Genomic DNA, 13,899 nt, shown 5'->3' with positions numbered 1-13,899 from the left:
GGAATGTGGCAAAAGGGAAAGAGACAGTAAGAGTAGACGACACGCTGAGAACACGAGACCCTGAGAGAGAAAGTCAAACAAAGAACAAGTCTGCATTGTTTTTACACTGTACCAAGTAGTTTACTGTAGTCCTGTTAGCATATTGTGCCACATACGCAAAACAACAAAGGCTGTACAGTTGTGTAGTTGTTAAAAGATGGCTTGAAGTAGTGTTTATGCTAAATTTCTTTTGTTGGCCAAACAGATACTGTTCCTGTTGGCATTGCCTCTTGTTCTTCATGGTAATTAAGCATAACTTATGATTCAATTAGGAGTTTGGTTTGGCGCTGAAATGAAAAAAAAAGTGAACAAATGGTTGAAGCTTTAAGACGAACAGCAAAATCTAATTTCGGCTGCCAAAATGATGAGTGGGGAACAGCCATTATTGAGTCACTGTAGCATTTACAGACAAAATACAACACGCTCATCCAACATCTCATGGAACATATTTGAATTGAAGACTATACTATACTTAGAATAAGGTCTGTACTCGTTTCTCTCCTGGTAAGTTACAGTTTGACTCGACCGCATCACATGACATAAGGTCACATTCCTTCTGTACTTGTAAGGCAGGAACAGAAACAGATCCTCCTTCGTCATTTCTGCCTCCTGCATGTCCACAGCGATGCTGTACTGCAGTCATTTGGAGAAAGACTCCCTTTTTGCCGCAGTTCACCTGTTTCCTCATGTCTGACATTTCAGCTTCACCTTGTGTCCGTCCTTATCTCATTTATTATCCTCTCTCTCTCTCTCTCTCCCCTTCCTTCCTCGTCCTCTTTAAGTGAGAACTCGGAGATCTGTCCTGACGACAAGCAGAGGAACAAAGCCAAGTCTGACGAGGTACAGAGAACATTCAAGCTCTTCAGTCTTCTGCATACCGCAATACTGTTGTACTGAAGACACTTTTTCCAGACTATAAAACACATCCCTAAGGATATTGCTTATGCTCCAGAACCTCCAAGTGTTGCACATAATGTATAATCAGAGGCAAACTGCAGCTAAGAGATCAGAAAATTGAACTGCATGTAAATGGGGTCTGAAGTGTTGAGCCTCAGGACGAGGCCCTACACTCAGCCTTTCTGCTTCAGTTCCTCATCTATCTGTATTCTGTATTGTCCTTTGTCCTTACTGTTGCCATGGTTTCCCTGTTGCCAGGACAACTGCCAGGTGTTTTACATCCACAACCTGCCAAACAGCGTGACCCAGAACATGCTGAGGAAACGCTTCCAGGTTTTCGGCAAAGCAGAGGACTGCAAAGTCATCATTTGCAACGAGTAAGTGTCCTGATCCAGATATCTCAAGCTGTACTGGATTCTTTCTAACTTTGAGATACAGTGAACCAGTTTTTGAACTGTAGGTTGCAGTGTATGTAATATAGGTTGTAGGTATGCAGGTTTATTCAACATTTTTTAATCCAGCGCTTACAGGATGGAAGTATTGTAGTCATGTGTTGCTGCAATGTCAGTTCAAACTAGATTGAGATGGTGGTTCATGAATTGTAAACAGCCAGTCATCAGAAATTTCTATCTCAACTTCCCTGAAGGAATCAGGCACCCTGTGGGAAAACATATTGAGATGTAATAAACACAGCAGAAGAATTGTGTTGGACCCTTTCAATCCAATTATATTTTCAATTCATCAAATAAACATTGAATGAGAGGATGAATAGGGTTGATTCAGCCTCGTTCCTCTCTACTGACGCAGGTATGTACCTTGTTCATCTCCTAAAAAGCAAACTGTCATATTAATGCACGTCTCTGTCTCTCTGCCTGTGTGGTTTAAGGGAGCGCTGTGGGGTGATAAAGATCCGCCAGCAAGGGGCTCAAAGACACCGAAGAGAAAGGGAGACAGTTTTTCAGAATGGACCTGCCGGTCTAAGGAGGCTGACAAGAAAACGCTACATCGATCTCGGTAAGTCTGTTAACAATGAATAGCAGCTTTGGTATCTAATATCAGTTGCAGTATCAATACACACTGCCACCAGAGACTAAACCATCAACAATATTTGATGCCATGTAAACACCCGGCTCTAGTGGCAAAGAAAGATAAGACTTTTTGAGCTTGTTTTTGAAACTTGAATAAAACCTGAACTAATCTGTCCAGAAATCTTCAGTTCAAAGCTTCCGTCGTCCAAAAAATCAGAGAGAAACTTTTCCTTTGGGGATAAAGTGGAGACGTTGCTTTCCATTTACCAAAGAGCCGCCAAAGAATTGAGAGTAGAAGCAATTTGATGATCATATGTTTGGTGATTGTGGTGGAACCTGGCTGATGTAGTGACCGATGACTGGGTTTGCAGCAGCTACTTTAAGTAGTAGTTTCTTTTGTTTCTGCTGTAGTAGATTAGTCAAATGGTTTGCAGTTGGAGAATGCTGCAAAATTTCTGACAAACCAAACTGAACTCGAAATGATCTCTAAGCAAATTGTTCTCAAGAAAGACTCAAGAAAGAATTTTACTTTAACTTGTTACATATACTTTTTCTGTCTTGTAGATGAGGCAGGTCCGGGCCCCGTCAAGAGCAAGTACGATGCACTGGACTTTGACACTCTGCTGAAGGAGGCCCAGAAGTCCCTGCACCGCTGACAGCACAGTTCCCCTGACTGGCCAGCCTTAGTAAACTGCAGCCACACCCCTCCGACTACTCGGCTCTGCCCTCAGACAGGCCTCTCAGTACCTCCATGCAAGGCAACCTCGCAAAATGTTTACATTTTTACCATTGGAATAAAGTAACGATAAGGACCTTGTTGATTTTTTAAGTTTCTTTCACCGGAGGATACTGCTTAAACACGAGGAAGCTACTGGGCGCTCGGAGGAGTTACGAGACAATGGAGGAAATTGGACTTTCAACAGCAATGGTACAACTACAAACAATAACGATACTGTGCTGAACAACAATAACAAAGCTGTATGTGTTGGTGACATCATTGCCCCGCCTTGGAAGAGGGGGCGTGAGAGACATCTGTAGCAAATCCTTGCTATTCCTGCGTTGCGTTGGTCGTTGTGGTGTGCGTTTCTGCGTGTGCGTGTTCTTTGTTCTGTTTGTTTTGTAAAAAAAGAAAAATCTCCCTCTTTCCGGTTACGGGTGGTGAACCTGCAAGCTATGTTCACCTCGAAGTTGTGCAGTTGTATAACCAGAAAAAAAAAAAAACCTGCTTTGTTTTAGCGAAAAATTGTGGATGTTATCAATTTTAAAATCTATTGTGTGTGCGTTATGGACAAAGAATATATATTAAAAAAACATTTAACGTAATCATTTGATGACTGATAAAGTTTACAAATCTAAAATGAAGAAGAAAAAAATCATGTTTTTTTCTTTTTTGTAATTGTAGTGCTTCCTTGATTTGATCTATGCACTGTAAGGAGGTAAATGTCTCCGCTGTCCTCCACTTCCCCCCTTTTGACTCTAATCTCTAACTCTGCCATGCTGACTATTTTGGCCTCTGCTACTGGCTGCTGCAGGCTTGTTTGGTAGTCGTTTATTTAATACATTAAGACCCCGACTAGTTCCTGGGAAACATTTTACCTCAGATTTGACTTTTCAACTCATGCAAGCAAGAGCACTTATAGATAAAGAACTCATCTTACATTTTGCACATGTTGTGAACTGGTCTCAAAACAAGCTAAAATAAGATCCCAGTGAGTTCCATCGTATTTGTCAAGATCCCCGTAACATAACTGTGAGGGGTGACGTTTCAACTGTGGCAAAAAAATCTGTGTTTTAATAAGTCCGAGGGTGGAAAAAATAAATTTCTTTAGTTTGTATTTGGTTTGCCAAATATTAATCCAAGAAATAGTTCCCAACCAAAATTTAGAGGACCATTGTTGTCTGACTCTGTGATCGAGTTCTTTGGCGCTCACATGGATTCAGTCAGTCACTTGCTCTTGGCGTACGACAAATTGGCTTGGGTCGAATTTATTCCAGGGTTACCAGGGTTTAAAAAATGTACATTTGTTGATTTAAGGTAAATATTTTCCACATCTACAGGGGTCTTGATGCATCTTTGATAGGGTCCCACTGAACATGTGTCCAATACAGGCTGCAGCCTGAAGACACCCCCGAATGCCATAGCCAATGCAACTGTTTCTGTTTACATTCAGACTGCAGCAAGCAGGACTTAAATGGGGAAATAAAGTTGGCTTTCAGTAATGAACTCAATATGAATTCATCACATCTGCACTTTGTCCAGACCATCCCAGTCCAATCTTCTTTCAGTTATTTCCTTCATTACAGGGGAAAGCATTTCAAATGAAACTCAGCTCTTTGGATTTTCGAGGAACCTTTTTCCTGGTGACCTTAGAGCTTAACGTTGGGTCATCTTGATGTTGGGTTTCAAAGTACTAAGGAGAACAAGACCAATTTTCTCCCTATAACCCACCATTCAATATTGCCATTGTTGAGAGGTAAAGAATCTGTTCGGTTCAAATGGAATGTATTCAAGAAATCTGAATGTAATCATTGTGTTTTCCCCATTTCTGCTTGCCCAAAGATTGTGGAGCTTTCTGGTGCTTTAAAAGGTAGACTTGCTTAGTCATAAGCTTGACTGCGTTTGACCGATAATGGCATGAAGTGCAGTTCGGGTAGCGCCTATTTTACAATCCTGACGCAGCCAGTAGCAGCCGCCATGAAAAGGGAGAGAGCTTCCAAGCCTGCCAATCCAGTGGCACCACATCGCCACCGACAACACAGCCAGGGAAGGAGCAAGGGATGGGCTTGAAAATAACGAAAAGTTTCAGCCGAGAACCTAATTTCTCGTCTGGGAGGTACTGTATCAGCTGAGCATCTCTACCTCACACCCATCCATCCCTGCTCCCCCTATCCATTTATTTCCTTGCTCTACTGGATGCTCTCCCCTGCTCTCTTTAAAGGTCTCTCTGTCTTGGTTTTGTGTCAGAAATGTTCTCTGTGTGAGGGTTTCCCCAATTGACGGGCGGTTTTGGGTAGATTGGGGATTTGTGTTGATTTTTTTTATGCTGCGACTCTACCACTAAGCCCCATGTGAGGGGAATAATCTCTGTCTTTCTAGAACTCTTTCCTTCGCTTGCCTCATAACGGTTTTAAGCGTGTCCGTTTATTGGAGTCTCGACCGTTTCTTGTGTCCTTGTGTAACTTGAGTGTTTTGTCTTTGTCTCGTGTTTGAGTCGGACACTGCTGACGCTTGCAGGTTGGTTAGGATGGGACGGTAGGGGTTGAACAGTGGCTTAGTGGTTGGTTGGTCCTTGAGTGCGCTTGGAGGGGAAGATTCCCAAGCTTCTCCCCTTGCCCTTGTTTCCTTTAATTCTTCAGGGACAAGCCATTCCCACTGATTTCTCTGTTCCTCCTCTCCTTGCCCGAGAATTTCAATAAAACGCAGCCCGACTCTTTCTCTAACTTTAACTCTATCGCGTTATGTCTCGGTGGGTTCCAAGCCTTGTTTTAAGGCCTTGCCCAAACCCTGGTATACTCCCAGCTTTTTAACAGACCCCTCTTTACCCCCTCTCTATCTAATCAACTCCTTGGTAACACACACAAAAAATTGAATGTTTACATCACTCGATTCTCCTTTGACTTTATTAGGAACGCACACTAAGTACAAAGGCGCCTTATTCAGTGTTTAAAAAAAAAATATATATAACAGCAAGTGAAGTGGCCAAGAGGGGATGCACCTTCTCCAGGCTCACTGATGTCCAAAACTAACTAAAACAATTTAGTGATATACATACTGATTGAGAAACAAGGTGTCAACTTAAAAAAAAAAAGGAAAAAAGCGTAGAAATTTAAACTAAACTAATTGTGAACAACTGAATGAGTATTTGTGCTTAGTATGTATACTACTAAAAAGTGAGAGAATGTGCTGGTTTACATATTAAAAAAAGAATATATTATAATATATGAATATAAAATGTGTATATAGCACTATGCCTCGTTGTAAACATAAATTGTATTGTGTGTTTTTTTAAAGGTGGCGGGTCACAGTTGATTGCTAATCAGTCAGGAGATGGTCAGGTCAGTTTTGTTCAGATGAGTTCATGTTTGTTCAGTACAGGGAGGAAATTAAGGGAAAAAATTGAGTTGTAATGACTTCACACAAAGTCCAACACTGTTGTAAAAGAAAGACAAAAAAGATCCAAGTATCCCTTTAGACTATCACACTAGAAGGTTCTATTTCTTTGCTGTTTATGAAATATTTTTTAATGGTTTTTTTTTCTTCTGTTTTCTTAAAAAGCAATTTGAAATGCAATACATAATAATCTTATCTTTAAGACAGCCTTTCCGAAAAAAAACTGAGGTAATAATGTACAGCGTGTGGTTGGTTGTTGAACTACAACACGGGCAATCTTTGAGCTGCGGATTCAATATGCTACTGAACTGTATGTAGACTGCTGTTAGACAGAAAAAAAACAAACTACAGGAAGAATGTGGTCAGTCGCGTCGTAAACACATAACACGTATACAAAACAAATGGTACTAATATACTCTTGCACAAATAACGTCCCAAGTAGTGAAATATCTTCACAATATTCTCTTCTCATGGAAAGGAAGCTGTTGTGTAACTATGTTATTACCACATTTTGATGGTGCACAGGTTCAGAACTGCATTGGACACTTACTTGTACGACAATAACAGCTTTTAACTCTACATGTATGACAGGTAAAGACGTATGGAAGCGGGGGAACAGAAAAAATATTGTCGCCGGTTTGACGGAGGTTAAGTTTCAGACTAGTTGATGGAGATGAGATAGAAACTGTAGAAATCCCAGCTTCACTGCTGCACCAACAGGAAGCATTCGAAATAAACTCCAATCAAATACAAGTTACAGAATGGTGCAACGGTCCAAATACTGTAGCTTACAGGTGTAACTGTTCTGTGCGTTTAGCAGCCTGATTTGTGAAACTGCATCTACAAAAAGCATACGTCGTTCTTCACCAGATAAAAGTGGATCAGAGAAGTACAAAGAGTTTAACATTGAAATAGAAATGAAACGGGTGGAGGGTGGGAGAGGACATTTATCTTCAAATCCATGTGAAGTGATGCAATTTTGTTTCTTTCTGATGACCATAGTTATTGAATTATTAAGTTTAGAGTGCAGCATGTGATGGGATTTCTACCGTTGCTATTGCTGTGCCTGTGAGGGTTCCTCTATTGTTTGGAGGTGAACGACATCAAAACCCCATTTTTCATCATGGCAAGCCTTAAAACTCAATCGGGGGGAAAACAAAGCTACCACTAGCTTTTAATATTACTGTTTCAACTCCTTTCCAATCCAATGTGGTTTATTATTAAATAATTACTGACGTAATTAAAACTTTTTTCAATAGCCATATTATAAAAAGGTATATACATATATATGAATATATATTTGTGTGTTTGTGTAGATATCTAGATGATTATATACTTTCTTATAGAAAACTTTGATGTTGACCATTCTCCTCAGTGTTTTGAGAACACGTTGACACATTTCAGCATAATAATACCGCTGTCCGCTTGGTCTAGATCCTAGGTCGACGGACAATGAATCCAAATAAAAAAAAAATAGTAAAAAAAAAAAAACCTTCCAAAGGGAATTACCCCTGTCAGAATGCAATACCTTTCTTTCCACTCTTCATTTCAGAAAATGGAAAATGGCAAGAAAACCATAAAACTTGATAGGCGAGTTGACCAAAAAATAAAACCTAAACAATAAAGAGTGTGGCTCGTAAGAAAAATCAATGTTTTCAACAGCCACGTCATATTCAGTTTTATAAATGTCGTGTTTCCAATACCATGGCCCACTACAAACAAGTCTTTGTCTTTTTTTTATGTCACTTCCTGTTTCTTTAGTTCAGAAAACAATGTATCTGTCAGCTAGCTGCACCATCAGTTTAGCCCCTACCAGGACAGGAGTGCTTGCAATACTGACCTGATTCTGGTTTCAAGTTCCACATCCGTGTTTGATCTGCAAAATGGTTGTCACATTTCAACATCAACAGTTGTACAATACACAGAATCTAATGGGTAATCTGTCAAACTTGATGGCAACAGTGATGTCAAATAGGCACTTAGTAGGGACTGCAAACTGTCAAAATCTGCTTAATGTGAGTGGGTGTTTTTTTTGGTGGAAGAAAATATTTTGACATAAAGGGCATACATTGTTTTTGTTGTTTTTCATTACTATTGATTTTATTGTCTATTTACATCTAATGACTATCAAATTCACATAAATGATTTGTTTCTTTTTTAACTTAGTTTTTGGTAAAAACAAAAAAGGTAAATACTGCTAGTGAGATTTTATATTTTTACATATGTTGGTTTTATTTTGCGTTTCTTCTCTTTTTTTTTTATTTATACGCCACTTAGTTTGGATGTCTTTAAATGGTGTTATTTTCTCCGTTTTGTGTGATTTCATATGTCTTGAGAATGGAGACAAAGGCATTTCAGTATTTTTGAATTGTTAAAATCTAGTTTCATAGAAGCGGAAGTATCTGATGTTATAAATTATATTTTAATTCATGTAAATAGTTTAAAACAGAAGACTATGGCTTCCTTTTAAACTGAATACATTTCTCTTCAGAGATTGTTTACATTATGAAACTGTAGAGATGTGCTCCTCATATACTGTATAAAGTACATATATTCATTGATTTGCCTCCAAAAAATAAAACCCTAATGAACAGCATTCTCTCTGTGAAGCTGGTGATTTAAGACAAATACATCTGCTGCATTATCAGTGTTTGCTTGTGTTTTCTTAGTTTATATTTGTAGTCCTTGCCACTGCACACAAATCATTCTTTCACTGGCATCAGTAACAAACATCATTATTGTATTATGCGATATAACTGGACATACACATTACTGCATGTATTGTGTGCCTAGTGTGTGTCTATCCATGCTGTGGAGAGGTTCGGCTTCATAAAGCGCTACAATCATGGACACTCCCTCTTTCTAGTCTTCCCCTGGTTAAACAGCATCCCATTAACAGGCTGCTGGCAATTTTCCGCCTGGCTAAACTGTGATTCACATGTCAGTGACTGCACTGATGATGTCTGTGCTCGGGACACCACTATACCAGCACGGCTGTATTGATGCTCTCCGGTGTCCTGTCGCTCCCACACCAGTAAAAACACATGGAAACAGCTGGGTTTCACCGTGGCTGCAGGGGAACGTCTAAATGTACCAGGCTGAATATCAATAATATTCAACATGGCATGAAGCAAAAATGGCCCTTGAGAGGGCACAAGGAAAGGACTTAATACAAAAATATGAGTAAACACAATTTCATGGATGGTACGATATGAAGGGTTTCAGACAGATGGTGCCTCATGTTAGAGCATTATAGCAACACAGGCCATAGAAACATTTTAAACACAGAGTCCAGAGAAAGATACAGAACAGCTAAGATGGACTAATTCACAGATCTCACAACCAAATAAGTAAGACAAAATCGGTCATGTATAGAGTCTTTTTTTTTTTTACAGTTAACTTGTTTATTTTGAAAAAAAATGATGCTTTCAATCTGACAGGACAATTACACAAAATGCAATGTTGGCTGCGCTCTCTGTCAGCCATGTGAGACATAGCAGTGTGCAATATGCAGATTTGTCCTTCGGGTTGTGGTGCTCTCTGACCTCAAGTACATTTGTCCAAGAAAGAATGGTTTAAAAAAAAGTTTAACTCTACTTTTCAATCCTGTAAGGAACCAACCCAAGGAACTGTTTGACTTTTTTGAACAATAAATTGAAAATTGTAAGAAATACATTTTCCACTGATTGAATAGTCGATTAAAACCACCACATGTTGTTGTTGGAGATGCAGGATAGAGACAGGCATACAGAACACCCTCTGTCCCACTTGTGGCCCGTCCCGTCTCTGCAGATGTCTGTTCAACATGAGTCTGGTTGTGCTCGAGGTTTCTGCCTGCTTAAAGGAAGTTTTCTGCCAATGTGCCGAATGTAGCTAAGTGCTGCTCATGGTGATTCATGTTGAGTCTGTCTCTAAATAATATGAGAAAGAGCACAGTCTACCCGCTCTGTTTGTAAAGTGTCTTGAGATAACTGATTCAGCACTATACAAATAAATATTGAGTGAGTGAGTGATTGAAATTGATAACTCGTTGTAGCTCTACACCCATCCAAGACACTGTTTCTACTAAACCACCTGTCAGTGTAGTTCCATTCAGCTTCCAAAATGACTGAATAAAGTTGAGTTTACGCTAAAACTGAGCATTATAACCTTCACTAAGGTTGGACATGCAAGGCAGTTTTCCCAAAATGCTTTAGTTGTAGACAGGTGACCTTAATACACTCACAACTAAGTGTCTAATATTAACATTAACAACTTCTGACTACAGTGAGACTGGTATAACATAATTAATGTATAACTTTTCTTTGGTTAAAACAGCCGTTATTAAAGCATTAACCTTTTAACTTTGGTGATTAACTGTGCCGCCGAAGCCAGAGGAGAAAGCAGGCGATTAGAAATCCTCCTGTCAGCCATTTCCTGCCCTGCTGTCCTCTGTTTGGTTGTTTCTGTGGGGCAGTCGTGACTGCAGCAAACAGAGCTGCTCTGCAGTGCAGTGCAGAGTTATTAGACACACAGCATCATCCCCGTGAGCTTCAGCTTAACTGTGACAGGAACACCAGGACAAGACACTGCTGGCCACCTCAGTTTAGTGGTCCTGGCCCCACATGTTTGTTTTTAAATAAAGTTTTGTCATTTTTAGAATTACACGACTCAGTCTGTGTCTGGGTGAATTTTGTGTGACCTTTTGAGCTTTTCTTCCTTCTTTCCCTCTTGCAATGGTTACATGTAATGCCTCAGACACAGATTGTTAATTTGTCCATGAAATTTTAATAAAAGTACAACAATAAGACGGCTACGCACTGTACGTTTTTATATCTACAAGTCTGCCTTTCTGTCTGGCCAAAAGCGCCGACTTGTTCGAGCATGTCGCCAGTGCTGTCGATTTGGCAATCCTTTTAGTTTCCAGCTGATTTTGTCCATTGACAATTCCACTGGAGTTTATTCAAACAAGACAGATGAACCGAGAGTTAGAAGAAGAAATAAAAAATATGGTGCAGCAGATGGCTTGAGGATCCAGACAATGGCCAGTCTGTTCAGCAGCACAGCAGAGTCCCAGGCAAAAGTACAGTTTCAGCCCATAATACTACAAATTAAAACAAGCTCATTGGAGTTTATGATGGATCTTTTTAAGCAGCCGGGTGGGAAATCAGACTGTGGAGCTGCTCAAAGTTTTAGAAGAGCCAGGAATCAACACGTTGATCTTGTGAATCTGATCTTGGAAGACCAGCTGATTGTTCAGGTTATTGGTTGTGCACAAGTCGGACAATTTTGGAATAAAGTTGGCCTTATTTTAAACTTAATGAAAGTGATCACTAAGGTACTAAACATGCCGCGTCATAGCAGTGCCTTTACATTGACTGAGTGCTATATGAACAGAATGCTGCATTTGAATATTATGTTCCAGGTCAGATAAAGATACAGATACATTTTATTACAGATTGTAGTTATTCTGGGCAATAATGTGCACCAGACAACTTTTCTCAGCAGATACATTTCTCTAACTATCTGATACGCCTTCATGTTTGAAACGATGTGAATCATTTGGACAGAAACCGGAGAAAGATTTTTACTCAAAACTAAATGAACCACTGCCATGAATCCAACCTAAAAAGATTTGTGTTTAAGCCAACTGAGCTCAAACATGGCGCACTGCAGCAAGCTTCATCAGGTCAGAGGTCACCTCATGCAGCACACTGATAACATACAGTCAGCGCATGCTGACCCCTGTGTGACACATCTGCACTAAAGCATGACATACAACCAAAGACCTCTGTTTTTTCTTATACCAATAGCTTGGAGCTTTCTGCCGTATTTTCATGCTTTTCATTGTCTTCCTTGTACTTGTTTTAATTTTAGTGTTGCTATATTTATATTTGTCTTAAATATTAAAATCCAACCGAGTTAAGATGAGGTTTAAAATATAAATATTCCTGCAATTAAGGAATATTTTCTCACCTATATATAAGCCCAAGAACATACTGACTCTTCAGGGGCTTTTAACTCTGAGATGGAGAACAACTGCTCCTCAGTACAGCAGTATTTGTTGTTATATCACCGAACAGATGCAGGCACATTCACGGAGTGCAGTTTGTGATACTGTTGGTTTCTGAAAAGATCCTGCACATTGCTCGAGTTGTTGGATAAGCCTCTTAACTGTCCTCATGAGACTCGCTGATCCAAGCAGCCACACACATCACACCTGCTGCAACTGAAATGATTTGTCATGGCGTGCACTAAAGTTGAGAACAGAAATGACGAAAAAGAAACATCACTGTGTCCTTTTGTGATTGTGAGTTACTTAAAAACCCTGTTGTCATCAAAATAACGGGTGCTGTGTTTCCTGTTTTCAGACTGTTTGTGGTTCTTCTCTCTACATTGAAGAGTCACTGGAGCATCTGAAGAGAGAAGCTGAATAATCCAGTTGTTGATCTACAGCAAACTGATTATGTTTTGGCATTTATGTATACACCTTTTAGGCTTTCTGCAATGTAGAATTTAGCGCTGCCTAAGAGTCAATAATTTAGTCGAAGAGGCAGCGATTTGACTCATTTACTTTCAGTGGAATCTCTGTGCTTTAGTTTCTTATCTGCGTCATTGTACACAGAGCAATGTCAGAGGAATGGCATGGCTGACACACTGGACACTGATGGGTCATTTTGAAACTCACTGTTCCCTAGCCGAATTATCCACAGAGGTCTCCTCCTTCTGAAACAAACAGAGCCAGTCAGGGAAACAGGTAAAGACACCTGATAAAGCAGTTTCATGTCAAAGTTATGACGCTCTTCGGCTGGCGCAGGATGTGAGGATGGAGCACAAAGACACAAAGGTCAAAACAAAGGTTTTATCGTCTGCGTGCTGTAAATCACTTTGTTGGACCCCGACCCGGAGGTGACATTAAAGGTAAGGATTCCTTCATAGGTGGCATTATAGTTATTATATATAAATAGCCAAACTTGTAACTGATGGTCCGGTTTGCTTTTGTAGGTCATGTAGAGGCAGTCAGTATTTAATTGAGTCGGTTTCATAACGTTAAAATGACCTAAGCAAAAATAAAAACTGGATGTTAAAAGATTACAAAACAAACTAATCAAAAAACTCGTGCTGGAAATACTCTCTTTATTTTCAGCCCTGGTTATATCTGTGCTTGCCCTCTCATGACAACCAGAGACGCAGGTGATCCACTGTCAAAATGTGAGGTTATTTGTGTGTCATCAGAGAATCACCTTCACACTTACTACAATACATTCATCCCTGCATCATAAAATGCTGATGAAAGTGCATTGCTGGTGCAAAAAAAAAAAAGCCTGAGCAAAGCAGTCAAGTGACTTGTTCTGCTTAGAAACTGCAGCCGACCCATGCATCGCCGTCCTATAAATAGTCCTGCATCGCTCTCTCGGCTGTGGCTCGCAGGCTTGAGGCTCTGCAGTCACGACTGCCCCCGATCTGCTGCTACAATGAGGCTAAAGCTCTCTTCCTGTAGGCTCACTGGTTGCACTGCAGCTGCTTCTCTCCCTCTCACTCTGCAGTCACGGGTTAGTCCTGCGTCACAGTCGAGCTTTGCGAGCTCCGCTGATCACCACAGCCATATACGGCAATCCTTTGAGCTCCCAGCAAGCCCTTTACGTCATGGAGACTTACGTCATACACCAGTGACGACACACTAGGATTATGTATCCATGCTATTATTAAATTACTACAGCGTGAGAGGCAGGGAGGGAGGGGCGATGATGAATTTAGCTCATGTCCTGCCCCCCTGTTGTGGCTCCAGTAGCGATCTATTTTCATTACCACACTCTGGCGTCATGTTGTGTTTTGTAAGAGTAT

At 40.2% G+C, this 13,899-nt stretch overlaps 1 protein-coding gene across 1 annotated transcript in view; it reads left to right on the top strand.

The window, feature by feature from the left end:
• The window catches only part of ppargc1b (peroxisome proliferator-activated receptor gamma, coactivator 1 beta), a 90,458-nt gene extending 86,853 nt beyond the window's left edge, over positions 1–3,605 (top strand). Inside the window, exons 9-12 of the mRNA XM_069669971.1 lie at positions 822–879; positions 1,195–1,313; positions 1,823–1,950; positions 2,529–3,605. Coding sequence (XP_069526072.1) covers positions 822–879; positions 1,195–1,313; positions 1,823–1,950; positions 2,529–2,620 — 397 coding nt within the window. The 3' untranslated portion in view covers positions 2,621–3,605. The remainder of the gene's footprint in view (positions 1–821; positions 880–1,194; positions 1,314–1,822; positions 1,951–2,528) is intronic.
• The last annotated feature ends 10,294 nt before the right edge of the window (positions 3,606–13,899 follow it).

The sequence above is a fragment of the Semicossyphus pulcher genome, unplaced genomic scaffold (assembly GCF_022749685.1).
Source record: "Semicossyphus pulcher isolate SPU_LCO1_2020_fin unplaced genomic scaffold, fSemPul1.0.p SCAF_2, whole genome shotgun sequence".
Classification (NCBI taxonomy): domain Eukaryota; kingdom Metazoa; phylum Chordata; class Actinopteri; order Labriformes; family Labridae; genus Semicossyphus; species Semicossyphus pulcher.
This window is presented reverse-complemented; position numbering and strand designations above follow the sequence as displayed.